General features: G+C 44.1%; 1 protein-coding gene across 2 annotated transcripts in view; it reads left to right on the plus strand.

Moving 5' to 3' along the window:
• The window catches only part of UPF2 (UPF2 regulator of nonsense mediated mRNA decay), a 158736-nt gene that overhangs the window by 47539 nt on the left and 94634 nt on the right, over positions 1 to 16563 (plus strand). For both annotated transcript variants that reach the window (XM_033958303.1, XM_033958302.1), the window contains exons 11-13: positions 3617 to 3730; positions 10769 to 10885; positions 14535 to 14720. In XM_033958303.1, coding sequence (XP_033814194.1) covers positions 3617 to 3730; positions 10769 to 10885; positions 14535 to 14720 — 417 coding nt within the window. The remainder of the gene's footprint in view (positions 1 to 3616; positions 3731 to 10768; positions 10886 to 14534; positions 14721 to 16563) is intronic.

The raw sequence follows: 16563 nt of genomic DNA on the forward strand, positions 1-16563 counted from the left end.
TAAGTGCTATGTAGTCCACAGTAAAAATCTTTCCACCTAAACTCACCTCACTGTTCTCTGTTTCTGTGGATAACACTATCCTCCTCCCTGTCTCATCAGCTTGCAACCTTGGGGTGATCTTTGACTCCTCTTTCTCCTTCTCTGCTCAGATTCAACAAACTGCCAAAACCTGTTTCTTCCTCCTCTATAATATTACCAAAATCCGTCCTCTCCTCTCAGAACACACTATCAAAACCCTTATCCACGCTCTTATCACCTTATCACCGCTTAGACTGCTGCAACATACTTCTCTCAGGCCTCCCGCGTATCCATCTCTCACCTCTTCAATCAGTTCAAAATGCTGCAGCACAACTCGTATTCCATGAGAGCTGCAATTTTCACATTACCCCTCTCCTCAAGTCTCTTCATTGGCTCCCCATCCTTTTCCAAATACAGTTCAAACTCCTCTTACTGAACTTACAAGTGCATTCACTCTGAAGCCCCCCAATATCTCTCTTCACTTATCTCCCCCTATGCTCCTCCCCATGAACTCCATTCATCGGGCAAGCCCCTGTTATCTGTACCCTTCTCTTCTTTTACCAACTCCAGACTCCGTCCCTTCTTTCTTGCCGCACCGTATGACTGGAGCAGGCTGCCTGAATCAATACGTCATGCTCCATCCCTAGTAGTATTCAAATCCAAGCTAAAAGCTCACTTTTTTGAAAATTGCTTTCAATTCTAATTCACACTCACTGCTGTCAGATACCTAGACCCACTGTATCATTTCCTCTGCCATAATCACCCCAACCCTGAGATGTCCTGTCTATCAAAATTAGATTGTATGCTCTTCTGAGCAAGGACTATCTATTGTATGTTAAAGGTACAGCGCTGTGTAGGCCTTGCAATGCTATAGTAGTAGTGGTAGTGGCTAATTTATGTTGCTGTGCTCTGAAGCCTGGGATTGGAGTATTCAATGAGCAACAGTCCATCATAAGTGGGCAAAATTTATTCACCATCTGAACCAGTAACTTTCTGTTCACTGTCCCAGTGGGCTCACACTCTACCTAATATATCGTATTTTTTGCTCTATAAGATGCACCGGACCATAAGACGCACCCACCTGTAGAGGAGGAAAACCCAGGAAAAAAAATTCCCACTGCCCTGCCCTGTAGGGGGCTGAGGCTGTAGTTCTCACCACTGTGCCACCCTAAATGTTCCTTTCTGGGGTGAATTATGTTTGTAGATGTTTTATATGATTTTATCAGAGTTATGACCAAGGTCTCGTTCTATGCTGTCTTCACCCAACAGATGTTCTAGATCAGACAGTGGGCAGGAGATACTACCTCTAAAGCAAAGCTAAGCCTATTTCCATTTCATGGGAAGATGCTCTTTGGCAAGGGCCTAGATGACTGACTTGATAACCAATGTGATGGGCCATTGCCCCAGGTCCTTACCAGATAGCACACCCTGGATGGCCTGGAGTTCAGGCTGTGGCAATTTTTGAGGCTCCTGAAGATTTCATACCTATCTGGTAGGCCAAAAGAAGCAAACACCCTTTCAGGGATCGTGTCAGAGATTTAGCCGGGGTAGGGGACAGCAAGCCTCGGGCTCTCATACCTCATCAGCTGTGAAGAAAGTACAATTATGCTAGACCAGGGGCCAAGCTCCCCCAAATAGGGGGCAGGCTGTCAATGTTTTGGTCGGTCTGATCTCAGATTGGCGCAGACTGCTGGGTTCTAGACGTAATCCTGGAGGGGTACAAAATCGAGTTCTGTGTCTTCCTGCCAGACCATTTGTAACGCCTCTGGCAGACTGGCTGGAGAGAGCCCTCAGAGTTCAGGCTATGATGAAAAGGCTGCTACCTCTTCAGGCCATAGAGCCAGTCCCGACTGTAGACTTGGGCTTTGGCAGATATGAGGGGTCGCTGAAAAGTTCTCAGCCCAACCAAGAAGAGAATGATGTGGAGCCATGAAACTTGCAAATTATTCCACACTTTTCTTGACACTTTTCATTTCAATGATATGAAAGGAAATGAAAAGTGTATACCAGTGTGTCTCAAACATGTTTTAGCTCCGGCACACTAAATAGAGCAAATGTTTTTCACTGCACATTATAATTGAAATTCTAAAATTGCAAAACCAACAAAAAATTAAATTTGAGAGTTATTTATTTAAAGATTTTTAAGTTACAAGTATGTATGGGTAATTTCAACATTGGTGAAACTAAAGTAGATAGAATAAAATTACTAATCAATGCGATGGATGTGTTTTGTTTTTGAGTGCAAATTAACTCAAAACACAGCTCAATAGTTGACAAGCAAACACACATTTCATTATCCACTATCAGAAATTAAATTGAAATTGGTATTAGATAAGATATAGGGGGGGTGGAATTGGGAAAGATAATAATTGTCAATTGTTCTAGTATTAATAAATGGGTGGGTGGGAAGGGTTTCTTTTATATTTATATATTTTAAGGATTATAAGTAAGATTGTCAAGTGATTTGTTTAAAAATTTTTCTGACTAAATATTATACACTTGTTGTAAGACTTGAAAATGAATAAAGATTTATAAAAAATAAAAACAAGAAATTAAATTGAAATAAAGAGAACAATTGCAGTCAGACTGAAAATCCATGTTCACAAAGATAGGAAGATCCAGACGGTAAAAAGCCTTAATTGCTTTGTTGCTCAAGTTAGGATAACTACTGTATAAAAAATTAAATTACTTGCTGTTAGTTTTCAAGGACCAATCGCATCAAAGAATAATGCTTATCTGGGCAGTAGTATCCTTACGCACACAGGCGCTCATAATGTTGACAGACTCTTGTGTACACGACATACATGTCATCTGTTCTACATATGAAGGCACACCACTGTTCCATGGCACACAGTTTGAGGGACACTGGTGTATACCAACAGTTTTAAAACAAAAAGAATAGCAGGCAGAATAAAAAAGTGAACTGCAGAAAATGTACAAGGTGCTGGAATTTTTATTCAAATCAATAAAAAATATATAATGACAAAAATAGTTCTTGGTCAAAAAGGTGTGGTCCGTTTTCGAAAAATACTTCCTCCTCAGGGGTCTGTGATGCTCAGGTTATTAGTATACAAGAACCATATGGATACAGCAATAAAGCAAAAAAACTTCTGAAACAGGCAGCAAAAATCTCCTGTCGAGGCTATTGCGTGCAGGATTGCATCAGCACATACACTAAAGATGCAATGGAAGAGGGGGGAGGCAAACCAGGAGAGGACAGATTTGTGGAATCCAAGTGAGGATAGTGTATCGAGGAGTAAGCAATAATTAGCAGTATCAAAAGCAGCAGACAGGATGAGGATTGAGTAAAGGCCAGTCTGACCAGGAAGAGGTCACTGCAGATTAACCCAGGCGGAGATGCCGAAACACAGCCCTTCTCAAGTCCATCATTAAAGTGGAATTAGCCGGGACTTAAAAGCCTTTTGTGTTTGTTTTTTTCGTATACCTCTAAATCATCCCCAGATTCTGTGCATTGCAGTATGCAGCACTATACTTTTAAAACATGGTTTCATTACAGAACTGTTTCTGAACTGACTTGCAATTGTATTTTAATAAAATCATTGAAATGTATTGTTCATATTTTCCCCATTCCATGTAGGTGAGAAAAAAAGACCAGATCAATATTGAAACCAAGAACAAGACTGTTCGATTTATTGGAGAACTTACAAAGTTTAAGATGTTTTCTAAAAACGACACCCTTCACTGTTTAAAGGTTAGTGTTTAGACTTATACAGGGAATGGTCATGATGTGAAACAGCTGCAGCTTTTTGATGCATTCCATCTTTGTCTTGCTGAGTAGTGGGAGTTAGTTTCTTAGGAGATGCTTTGAGTTATGTGACAGCTCAGGTGTTCGTTGGCATTCTGTGCTATCTAAAGGTAAAGAAGAAAGTAACCATCTGTAACTCAGAGAAGCCAAAGAAGGATAGTATGACACGTAAGGTCATTCAGTAACAGATTTTATTAAAATTTGCAACTCCTACAATCCAACAAGTCCATGTTTCTGCACGTGCCTTTTGTCAGGGGTTCAAAATTGTATAAAAATAATAATATACAGTCAAACATTGGTTTACGAGTACCACGGTTTGCGAGTGTTTTCCAAGACGAGCAAAACATTACCGCAAATCATGCCTTGCAAAACCGAGCGTTGACTCGATTTGCGAGTGCCCCCCCCCACCGCAATCCGACATCACCTGCTGAATGCCCAAACACCATCCCGAATCTCGGAGAGAGCAAGACTAGAAGGCCTTGAGCATGTGCTGATGCTGAAGGCCCAACCCAGCCAAGAGGGAGGATCTTCGGGCACCGGCATGTCCTGTGCTTTGGTGCTGGTGCCGGTTCCAAAGCGAGGTAAGGATGGTGTTTAGGTGGGTGTGGGATGCCGGGGGGGGGGGGGGGAGCGTTCGCTGGCAGGGGGGGCGATGCCGGTTTGCGGGGGGATATGGAGCAGCGCCAGTGGCCTCGAGGGTGGGGTATAAGGAAGCAGCACCGGGGGGGGGGGGGGGAAACGAATCAAGTGAGTTTCCATTCATTTCTATGTGGAAACTCGCTTTCATATACGAGTAAATTGGTTTACGAGCATGCTTCTGGAACGAATTATGCTTGTAAGCAGGTTCCACTGTACTGTATATACTCAAATATAAACCAATGTAACCTTTCCCTCCTGCTGGTAAAGGGGATAGAGGGGTATAGATAGAGGATTACTGCACAGGTCCTGGACCTTTTGGGCCGCCGCGTGAGCAGACTGCTGGGCACGATGGACCTCAGGTCTGACCCAGCGGAGGCATTGCTTATGTTCTTATGTTCCCCTCTAAAAAAGGGGAATAAAGGTTAACTCTAATATAAAGTGAACTTGCAACAGTCTCGTGAGGTTACTTTGAGAACTTGGGTCAGCCATTTTGCGTAGTGAGGCTGCATGGGGCAGGAACATAGGAGGATCGCTCTTGCCCTAGCTCACCACTGGGGAGGGGGCAGACTCGAATATAAACCAAGACCCCCCTATTTTTTGAATATTTTTGGCCCAAAATTCTAGGTATATATTTGAGTATATATAGTATGTGGAATACATTAAATCAATTGATGTGGAATAAATAAAACATGAATATATATGTAAAGCTAAATAAATATAGAATTCAATTGTATCTAGAAATTCTTGTCTTCAAAATATAAATATGTAAACTTTTCTTTAAAGTAATGTATATGGTGATTTGAATCTGGTAATGCTACAAATAAATTAATCTAATCTTTGATTTTAAATACCGATTCATCCCAACAGGAGGGTTCGACTCGGTTAACAAAATGCTGACAGGAGTCGTTTTAATGATTTATTGCCTAATATAAACCACCTAGTTTGAAGATTTATTTTAAAACATTTTTAAACTGTTATGTGTTTACTCAGGCTCCCCTGGTCTTCAAAGATCAGAAACCATTCAGTAGGTGGGGGGGGGGGGGGGCAATTTTTCATGTCACTGTGTATGGAGGTTATGTGGCTAGGTAGCTCCCAGCCTTCCCCATAATGGCCAGGTTAGAGCCAGGCTGCTTTTCTTGTGACATGCTGTATGATTTGCATTGAACTTGATGGCATTGGATGTGGAAGCTGCTGCAGATTTGACCTCCCAAGACTCACCTTAGCAATCTGCCCTTCAGAAAAGCATGTCAAGGGTCTGGGGGAGGCAAGCAATGCTCCCTTTAAGAAGTGGCCAGGTACGTGAGGGTTTTTTTTGTTGTGTATGAGTGACAAGTTTGAAAAACCAATAATTTTTGATTTGTATTAGCAATACATTTTGTATATTACAGAACAGCAATCATACACATGGTTTATGGTTTAGTTTAATTTTGTTTGAAAGTTGGGTCAGTATTTTTGTAAGCAACCATGTAAAATGTATAAGGGACTGCTCATGCGCTTTGCTTGGAAGAAACACATGAGGCAAGACCTCAGCACCTATCCAATGATAAAACCCGGTGCACAGCTGTGTTGTCGAGGTGCAGAGATTGGGGCAGTTATTCTCGTTGAAGTCAAGAAAGGCCAGCTGTATTGGAGAGCAAAGTGTGCCTATGACAGAGGTGAAAATTAGGGGAACAAGTTACACACAATGTAACAAGAGTGAAAAGGTGCATATATTAGGAAAAGGAAAAAATCACTCTATAGACCTATTCAAAGAGTAAAGTTGTATGAATGATGTAACACAGTTCACCAAAACTTGCTCAGAATCAAGGAGGGGAAAACTGGGGCGAGCCCCAGAAAAACCACCTCACAGCCCAATCATCGCATGAAGGGTAAACAGTAACGTTATATCATTCCATGTATGCTTTGTATGATGTAAAAAATGTTGCCATTGAGCACTATAATGACTAGGTTGTTTTTTAGTCAAAGAACTAAGCAAACTTAACTTGCAGCTTGCGGGTTCCGACGTGCACGTTTCGATCCTGCCTCAGGGAACACACAGGAATGGGTGGAAAAACATGCGATAGGTACAGAGATTCAAAATGGACTATTGTCTCCCATATAGAAGCGCAAGTGGCGCGGGTTACATAGAAACATAGAAACATAGAAATAGACGGCAGATAAGGGCCAAGGCCCATCAAGTCTGCCCACCCCAGTGATCCTCACTATCTATCTTTGCGGATAGATCCCACATGTCTATCCCATCTGGCCTTAAAATCCGCCACACTGGTGGCCTCAATAACCCGAAGTGGAAGACTATTCCAGCGATCAACCACCCTTTCAGTGAAGAAGAACTTCCTAGTGTCACTGTGCAGTTTCCCGCCCCTGATTTTCCACGAATGCCCCCTTGTTGCCGCGGGACCCTTGAAGAAGAAGATGTCTTCTTCCACCTTGATGCGGCCCGTGAGATATTTGAATGTCTCGATCATGTCTCCCCTCTCTCGACGCTCCTCGAGTGAGTAGAGCTGCAAATTCCCCAACCGCTCCTCGTACGGGAGCTCCCTGAGTCCCGAGACCATCCTGGTGGCCATTCTCTGGACCGACTCCAGTCTCAGCACATCCTTGCGGTAATGCGGCCTCCAGAATTGCACACAGTACTCCAGGTGCGGTCTCACCATGGATCTATATAGTGGCATAATGACTTCAGGTTTACGGCTGATGAAACTCCTGCGTATGCAACCTATGATTTGCCTTGCTTTGGATGAAGCTTGCTCCACTTGGTTTGCCGACTTCATGTCTTCCCTGACAATCACTCCCAAGTCTCTTTCTGCTACAGTTCTTGTCAGGATCTCGCCATTTAGGGTGTAGATCTTGCATGGATTCTGGCTTCCCAGGTGCATGACTTTGCATTTTTTGGCATTGAAACTGAGTTGCCAGGACCTAGACCAGTGCTCCAGCAGAAGTAAGTCATGCACCATATCGTCTGTCATTGCTTTTTTGTCTGTTGTGCTTTTGCTCACTACATTGCACAGTTTGGCATCATCGGCAAACAATGTTATTTTACCTCGAAGCCCTTCTGTCAGGTCTCTTATATAGATGTTGAACAAGATCGGGCCTAGGACGGAGCCCTGTGGCACTCCACTTATCACCTCCGACATCTCGGAGGGAGTGCCATTCACCATCACCCTCTGAAGCCTACCTCCAAGCCAGTTCCCAACCCATTTTGTTAAAGTGTCGCCCAAACCTAAAGAACTCATCTTGTTCAGCAACCTGCGGTGTGGCACGCTATCAAATGCTTTGCTGAAATCCAGATAGACGATGTCCAGGGACTCACCAACATCCAGCTTCCTCGTCACCCAGTCAAAGAAGCCGATCAGGTTGGATTGGCACGATCTCCCCTTAGTAAATCCATGTTGGCGGGGATCCCGCAGATTCTCCTCGTCCATGATCCTATCCATTTGGTGTTTGATTAGGGTTTCCATTAGTTTGCTCACTATTGAAGTGAGACTCACTGGTCTGTAGTTTGCCATATCCACCCTGGAGCCTTTCTTGTGTAGTGGAATGACGTTAGCCGTCTTCCAGTCCATCGGGACGTTACCTGTACTAAGGGAGAGATTAAAGAGCGCGGATAGTGGTTCCGCCAAGACATCTCCCAACTCCCTGAGTACCCTAGGGTGTAGGTTGTCAGGCCCCATTGCCTTGTTGACCTTGATTTTTGACAGCTCGCAGTAGACGCTGCTGGGTGTAAATTTGAAATTACTAAACGGGTCTACTGATTTAATCCTTGTATGTGGTTGAGGGCCGATTCCCGGCACCTCGCGGGTGAAGACTGAACAGAAGTATTCATTTAACAGTTGGGCCTTTTCCGAGTCCGTCTCCACATGGTCTCCGTCTGGTTTTCTGAGTCGTACTATCCCGCCTGAGTTCTTTTTCCTGTCACTAATATACCTGAAGAAGGATTTATCTCCCTTCTGGATATTCTTTGCTAGAGACTCCTCCATGCGGAATTTGGCCTCTCTAACTGCCGCTTTGACGGCTCTTGATTTGGTCAGATAATCTACTCTGGAGTCCTGTGTCCCTGATTGTTTGTAAGAGATGAATGCTTTTTTCTTCTCTTTGATGAGGTCTGAGATCTCCATAGAGAACCACTGTGGCTTGTTGTTCCTACTTCGTTTGCTTACTGATTTAACATAGCGGTTTGTTGCTTCCTGTATGGTGGTTTTCAAAGTTGACCACATTTCTTCCACGCTGTCGGTATCTGCTTGGGTTTGTAGCGCCTGGTGAACGAAGTCTCCCATGTCCTGGAAATTTGTGTCCTTGAACTTGAGAACCTTGGTCAATGTGGTAGATTTCGTGAAACCTTTCCTGAGATTGAACCAAATCATATTGTGGTCACTGGAGGCCAAAGTTTCACCCACCGAGACCTCTGTGATACTTTCTCCGTTGGTAAGTACCAGGTCCAAAATTGCCTGATCCCTTGTTGGCTCAATTACCAGTTGCCTGAGTCCTGCTCCATTCAAAGAGTTTAATAGCTTCCTGCTGCTGCCGGAAGCAGAGGAAAGCGTGACCCAATCCACATCGGGCATGTTGAAGTCACCTACCAATACTGTGTCCCCCCGCAAGGTGATATTCTCTATATCTCCGATTAATTCCAAATCTAGGTCTTCTTGATGTTTTGGGGGTCTGTATACCACGCCAAGATATAGGCATTTGTCCTTCCCTCTGGCCAAATTTACCCAAAGGGATTCCCCAGTGTACTGTACATCTGTGATTCTGGTGACCTTAATGTCATCTTTAGTATATAATGCTACCCCACCTCCCATTTTGCCCTCCCTGTCCCGACGAAGCAAGTTGTAACCTGGTATGACCATGTCCCACGCGTGGGAGTCTGTGAGCCAGGTCTCAGATATCGCCACCACATCCAGGTCGGCATTCCTCATTTCTATCTCCAAATCTAGGATCTTGTTTCCCAGACTGTGGGCGTTGACGTACATAGCCCTCCATGTTGTGTGCTTGTTGTATCTTAGTGGGGACAATCCCTCTATATCAACTAGACCACCATTAGTATTTTTCGCTTGTCTCTTACACTCCCTAGACCCAGAGCTACAGCTTGTACCTATCCCGGACTCCCCATAACTGCAGTGCGCTCCTATCAGAGACTTGGTAATGTGTGTACCCTGTGGGGGTATTCCCGTTTGGGCTACTTGAGCTCCTTTAGTGCAATTTGCAGCGTGTGCACTCTCGCTGGTCCCAGAATTACAGTGTGTACTCCCTCTAGACCTAGAATTGCTACGTGTACTCCCCTTAGACCCAGAATTGTAATGTGACCCAATGCAGTGTTTACTTAGTTCAGTTCCAAAATAGTATTGGTAGCCCGTACCCTCCCCCAACTCACCTAGTTTAAAGCCCGTACCCTCCCCCAACTTACCTAGTTTAAAGCCTGCTTTGAGAGGAACCCGCAAGCTGCAAGTTAAGTTTGCTTAGTTCTTTGACTAAAAAACAACCTAGTCATTATAGTGCTCAATGGCAACATTTTTTACATCATACAAAGCATACATGGAATGATATAACGTTACTGTTTACCCTTCATGCGATGATTGGGCTGTGAGGTGGTTTTTCTGGGGCTCGCCCCAGTTTTCCCCTCCTTGATTCTGAGCAAGTTTTGGTGAACTGTGTTACATCATTCATACAACTTTACTCTTTGAATAGGTCTATAGAGTGATTTTTTCCTTTTCCTAATATATGACAGAGGTGAGGCATCTGGTTCCTCCTTTACTCCAAAGGGCCCCCACCCCTCCTGATGTGAAGTTCAGCAGGCCTCTCCTGGACTGGCACAAGTAGGAGGCCAGATTTCTCTTTTTTATCTGAGCAAAAAGGTGTGGTGGCCATGCTAGTCCCCTTTCCAGGTAATATGTAGAAATAAAACAAACACACAAAGGACAAAAGAGAATCTCTCTTTTTAGTGGACTAACTTAATGTAGTTTATGATTAGCTTTCGAAGGAAATCCCTGATCTGAGGAAGAAAGGGTTACCTTCAATAGCTAATCGTAAACTATATTGTTAGTTCACTAAAAAGGTATTATCTTTTTTCCGTTGTGGTTTTGTTTTATTTCTCTTTATCTGGAGTAGGTCCTGGAAGTTGTGCATGACACCTATGACTGACGTTTGCAGAACACATTTCCCCCTCTGTACGGTCATAGCACTTGCATGTGTACAGGTGGTACAAATCTGTTGCCAGCTATTTGTTTTCTCTCAGAATGTGGTGTTTTATTGGGATACTGTGCAGGTGTAGTGTTTGCTATAGATTTATGATTTCTTAATGCCTTTATTAGTTGAGCACACCATATTGTTAATGTAATATGTCCACAGATGCTTTTATCGGAATTTTCACATCATCACATTGAAATGGCATGCACTTTGCTGGAAACATGTGGAAGATACCTGTTCAGATCTCCTGATTCTCACTTACGGACCAGCGTTCTTTTGGTAAGAGCAATCGTTTTCTTAGGTCACATGGAAAGAGAAAAAAGTTCTTAGGCAAGTGTCAATCTATGTCTTAAGACTGATGGTACCAAAGCAGCAGGGATGTCAAAATCATGCTACCTGTGTATTCATTTAAAAAATTTTAACACTAATTTTTTAAAATTCTTTATGAACAACAACCACTTTGGTTGCAACCCTGAAGGTTCTTCTGCCAGGACATCCCCTTTGTTCAAGTAATCGGGCACTACTTGATGTTTATTTGTTTATTTATTTATTTATTTATTTATGTAGTTGAATTTCTAGCCCATCCTCCCAGAAGAGCCCAGAATGGGTTACAAGTTTACATACACAGAAGGTTTAGCAACAGGTTACAACTTCACATACCGCAGATATCAACTATAATAAAAGGCTAAGCGCGCATGCGCTGTTGAAAGATCGTGATTCCTGGTGGTGTGAGGTGTGCTTCTGTGCCAGTCCTCACAGCGCCTGCGCTAGCTGGAGGCACGTGAGTGTGCAGAACACGCCAACGACTCCTCCCTCCCGCTGCCTCTCCTCTTCAAAGCGGCCTGCTGAGGTTCGCCAGCCGCTGTAGCGAACCTCGCAAGCCGCTCTCCATCTTCCCGACATGGTGCTGAAGAAGGAGCCGGGGTTGCCGCTGCTGCCACACTCGCAGTCTTCCTGCAGCCCCGCCTACCGCCATTAAGCAGGAGAACCTGCTCAACAATCTGGGCCGAGAGGTGAACGATGCAGCCCCTGTCCTAGACCGACACCAGCTCCAGTTGGAGGGATGGAGGGAGGGTAAGAATGGGAGGGGGGGTGGAAATGGAAGGGGGCCACGGGGCAGGCAGGCATTGCACAACAGGGGACCAGGGGGAGAGGGAAAGGGGCTGCTTTGGGGGGAGGGGGGCAGACAGCAATCATCAGGGGGGAACAGAAGGAGTCACGGAGCACACAGGCATGGCACAACAGGGGGAGAGGGAAAGGGGGCTGCTGTGGGGGGAGAGGTGTGCTGGGGGCAGACAGCGATCATCGGGGGGGGGAACAGAAGAGGGCCACGGAGCACGCAGGCATGGCACAACAGGGTGAGAGGGAAAGGGGGCTGCTGGGAGGGGTGTGCTGGGGGGCACAAAACAATAATGCTTTGCTCTGGGAGGGGGGTAGACAGAAGGGGGCCATGGAGAGACAGGCAGGCATGGCGCAACAGAGAAATACAGGTAGGCAGGGGGCCAGGAAGAGACACAGACAGAATGAATGACAGATAGACAGCGTCCAAGGAAAGAGAGACAAAGAAAAAAACCCAGACAGACAGATATCTGCCCTAGCACCCGTTAATGTAATGGGCTTAAAGACTAGTATAGAATAACAGATTAAAAGGTTGAAGAGCCGTAGTAGAAAATCCTATGTACATGTTTTGGGTACTGAGTATGGTAGCATGGCAAATGATGGGCAACAAGGAAGTAAATTCACTTATATGATATACAGAATAGCAACAGAGGGATAATACTTATGAACTGCATGTAGAAATGAATACATGATTTGGGGGCTGAGCACAGTAGCATGGTAAACGATAGGCCCTATAAGTATAGCAGTTAGAAATATAATATATTAGAAGTATAGGACAATTTTTGGTATAGGTACAGGCAGTAGGGAGATAAGATCTTGCATAATTTAGCCCAAGTGTGCAACTAGAGACTTAGGGGTCCTTTTACAAAAGCCTGCTAAGCGTTTTAGCACGTGTTTAGCACGCAATAAATGCTAACTCGTCCATAGGATAACTTGCATTTGGTGCGTGCTAAAAACCATAGCGCGCCTTTGTAAAAGGACCCCTTAGTTTTACCTGTTAGTCAAGTGGAGGGCACATGTTCCAGACTGTAAGCAAATTAGAATGGAGATTTATAGGGAATTGAGAAAGATCGAGTCTTTGAGTTCATTTAGAAAACTTTTAAAAGCACTTTTGTTTTCTCAGGCATTTTTATGAATTAAAACAGAAATTTTAGGCATTGTTCAGCTTTATGAATTCTGTATGTCTTGAAAAATAGTAAGTTTTAATGTTATATCTATGTATGTTGTAAACCACTTAGATTTGTAGATTGCAGTGTATAAATAAAGTTACATTACAAACAGTTCAACTTAGAAAAAAATCTTTAAAACAAATCCCATACTGAGAACAGCCTTTTTCTTCTAATTTCTTGTTATGTTGGGAGATTAGAAGATGATACTTAGCTAAGTTAAAGGAATTCAGTAATTTTGTTTTTTTCAGATCTGACCATGTCTTCCCAATCCTGTCCAATCTTCACTGGCTCCCAGTGATTTCCAGAATCCAATTCAAATGCTCCTGCCTGGCTTTTAAGATCATTCACGGCATCCTTCCTCCCCTAATCCCACTATCCTTTAACTCCTCGAGTCCTGACTCCATCAGACCCGCACAACGATATAAACTATCCTTCCCCTCTCTACGCGGTATTCTCTATGCAGGTAAACTGGGAAAATCTCTTCTCTTCAAAATCACAGGTCTCTGGAATGACCTTACTATCCTGTTGTGGAACCTGGGCTCTCTCCAACTATTCCGCAAGCAACTGAAAACTTGGCTCTTCTCTAACATGTAATTCTATTTTCCCCCTTACTCTTCCATTCTATATATAAGCTCATGTAAACCTTTTCCTTTCTCTTCTTATATTTTAAGTTCTTGTAAACCGTGCCGAGCTCCACTTCCATGGAGAGGATGCGGTATATAAAGGTTTAGTTTAGTCCAATAATCGGTAGACTATAGCTTTTTTAAAACTCCTGATGTCGGAGAAGGGGCGGGACCGCAGCAGAGGCAACATGCTTCGTAGGCCAATGGCAGCCTGCAAAGTTTGCTCTGCAAGCTGCCGTAATTAGTCAGCGACAGTCACAGCGTGGAAGACTACCTCTCTCACTGGGACAGGAAGCAGCTTGGAGGTAAGGCCCTGCCCGTCGCGAAGGCGGGATGCTGGATCTGGACATCATGGGTGAGAGTGAGAGGAGGTTTCGGGTGTTCACCGATGCTAGGGAAAGCCGTATGAGGCGCTGGCATTTAAAAAGGTATGTGGGGGTGGGGTGTTTAAAAAAAAAAAAAAAAACCTTCGCTGCATAAGATGCACTTTTTTTCCACCCAAAAGTGGGTGGAAATGTCAGTGCGTCTTATAGAGCAAAAAATACGGTAATACAAGAAAAGGCTAACACATTATCTGACATAGTCTATCCATAATGGTCTCCATTAATGCTTATTTTATTAATACCCCAATCCACTCTGAATACCCCCCTGCTCCCATACCCCTCAGTCAACCTTTCTCTCTATTCATCCTCTCAGTCATTCCTTGCTAACTCCCCTCCCCTCCCAACCATCTCTCCCATTCACTCATTTCATCAATCATGATAAGGAGTCAGTATTCTTTCCATAAGGCCTCATAGTGTGCTGTATCAGGATTTCTGGAGTGTTGATAAATTCTTATTTCAAATCTTACCACCTCTCTCACTGTAGTTTCCCAGCTCAACAGTGGTATTTCCCCTTCCTGTGTCCTAACCAAGAGCAAGGCCAGATAAATGAATCGTCTGTGTAGTGTGGTAAACAGGAGTATCCATCTTGCTTAACTAAGAACCAATGGCCTAAATTTGACTTAAACTGTTTCAGGAACAAATGATGCGCAAGAAACAAGCCATGCATCTGGATGCACGCTATGTGACAATGGTAGAGAATGCCTATTATTACTGCAATCCTCCTCCTGCAGAGAAAACAGTCAGGAAGAAGCGTCCTCCCCAGCAGGAGTATATCCGTAAAGTTCTGTACAAGGATCTCTCCAAAGTAACCACTGAGAAGGTAAATAATTTCTAAAGATTTTATTGTTAACTTGCAGAGCCTCATATTGCAGTGCTAAAAAATAATTACATGGCTAAGGGAATTTTTTCTAATTCTGGCATTGTGAGGAGGCTTTCTGTACTGTGGTGGGTTTATTTTATCCCAGGACAAGCAGGCAGCATATTCTTTACGCATGGGTGACGTCACCGACGGAGCCCTCGGTACGGACCTTTTTAACTAGAAAGTTCTAGTTGGCCGCACCTCGCGTGCGCGAGTGCCTTCCCGCCCGACGGAGGAGTGCGTGGTCCCCAGTTTCTTCGTTTCCGCGGAGCGAAGAAGACGCGTGTGTTTTTCAACGGCCGTTGAACTCACTTTTTTGCCTTCCCGCTCACGAAATTTTTTTCATTTTCTTTTATTTTTACCTTCGGGTTTCTTTTTCTTTGATTTATCCAAAAAAAAAAATAAAAAAACTTTATTTTTTTACCCTTTTTTCGTCTTTGCCCTGGCGGGGTGGGTTTATTTTTTAAATAAGTCTTTATTGATTTTCCATACTTCAAAAGTGCAATACATGAATATATAACACATAAAGAGAAAGAAGAAAAAAAACAGGGGGAAAACAAAACCACAAATGCAAATATACAGAAGCCAGAATGGAATTGTCCAAATCAGAATGATGTGCACTAAAAAGTGTCCTCCAATTCATCTGATGATATGAAGATCTTTATTTCTCCAATGACACAATGCTTTCAATGACTCAACATGTACATGTTTCGGCCAACAGGCCTGCCTCAGGAGTCTTAAAAGTCACAAATCATGATATTCAAAATGTACTAGCCACACCAACTGATATTCATATATTAATGCTGTCAGAAACCAAGTGCTATAAACTTTTTAGTCTGTGAAAACGGTAAAGACCTCAGTGTTTCCCAGGATAAAACCTGTGAAACTAACTATGCCAATAATGCTATTGACATAGAGAAATACATCTCTATGTCAATGTATGTCAAATACATCTCTATGTCAATGTAGGATGTATTTCTCTATGTCAATAGCATTATCCCAGGACAAGCAGGCAGCATATTCTTAACACATGGGTGACGTCACCGACGGAGCCCTCGGTACGGACCTTTTTAACTAGAAGTTTCTAGTTGGCCGCACCGCGCGTGCGCGAGTGCCTTCCCGCCCGACGGAGGAGTGCGTGGTCCCCAGTTTCTTCGTTTCCGCGGAGCGAAGAAGACGCGTGTGTTTTTTCAACGGCCGTTGAAACCACTTTTTTGCCTTCCCGCTCGCGCTTTTTTCCTTTTTTTTTCTTCCTTTACCTTCGGGTTTATTTTTCTTTGATTTACAAAAAAAAAAAAAAAAAACTTTGCTTTTTTTCCCTTTTTCTTTCGTTTTTGCCCCGGCGGGGCCTGTTGCCAGTATACAGGCCTCGGGCTTTGATTTTGCGGAGGCTATCTTCCCCTTCATGCCCCCGCAGGTCGGTTTTAAGAAGTGCCAGCGGTGTGCACGCCCGATCTCCATCACTGACCCACACAATTGGTGTTTGCAGTGTCTGGGTCCGGAGCATCGGGCGGACTCCTGCACCCGCTGTGCTACTCTTCAAAAAAGAACCCTTAAAAACCGAAGAATTCAGCAAACTCTCCTCTTCGGCACCGAGTCGGCGATGGACTCCTCACCTTCAACAGCGGTACCTCAAAAATCGGCACCGTCGTCCTCGACACCGACCGACCCCGCATCGGCGTCACTGGCGCCAGGTAAGCCGGCTAAGAAGCCTTCCTCTTCCCTCGAGCGCCCTCCGGCTACGGTGGCGACACCGTCCCTACCGGCATCGCACCGGTCCCGCAAACGCTCCGCCCCGATCTCG

The sequence above is a fragment of the Geotrypetes seraphini genome, chromosome 9 (genome assembly GCF_902459505.1).
Source record: "Geotrypetes seraphini chromosome 9, aGeoSer1.1, whole genome shotgun sequence".
NCBI lineage: Eukaryota > Metazoa > Chordata > Amphibia > Gymnophiona > Dermophiidae > Geotrypetes > Geotrypetes seraphini.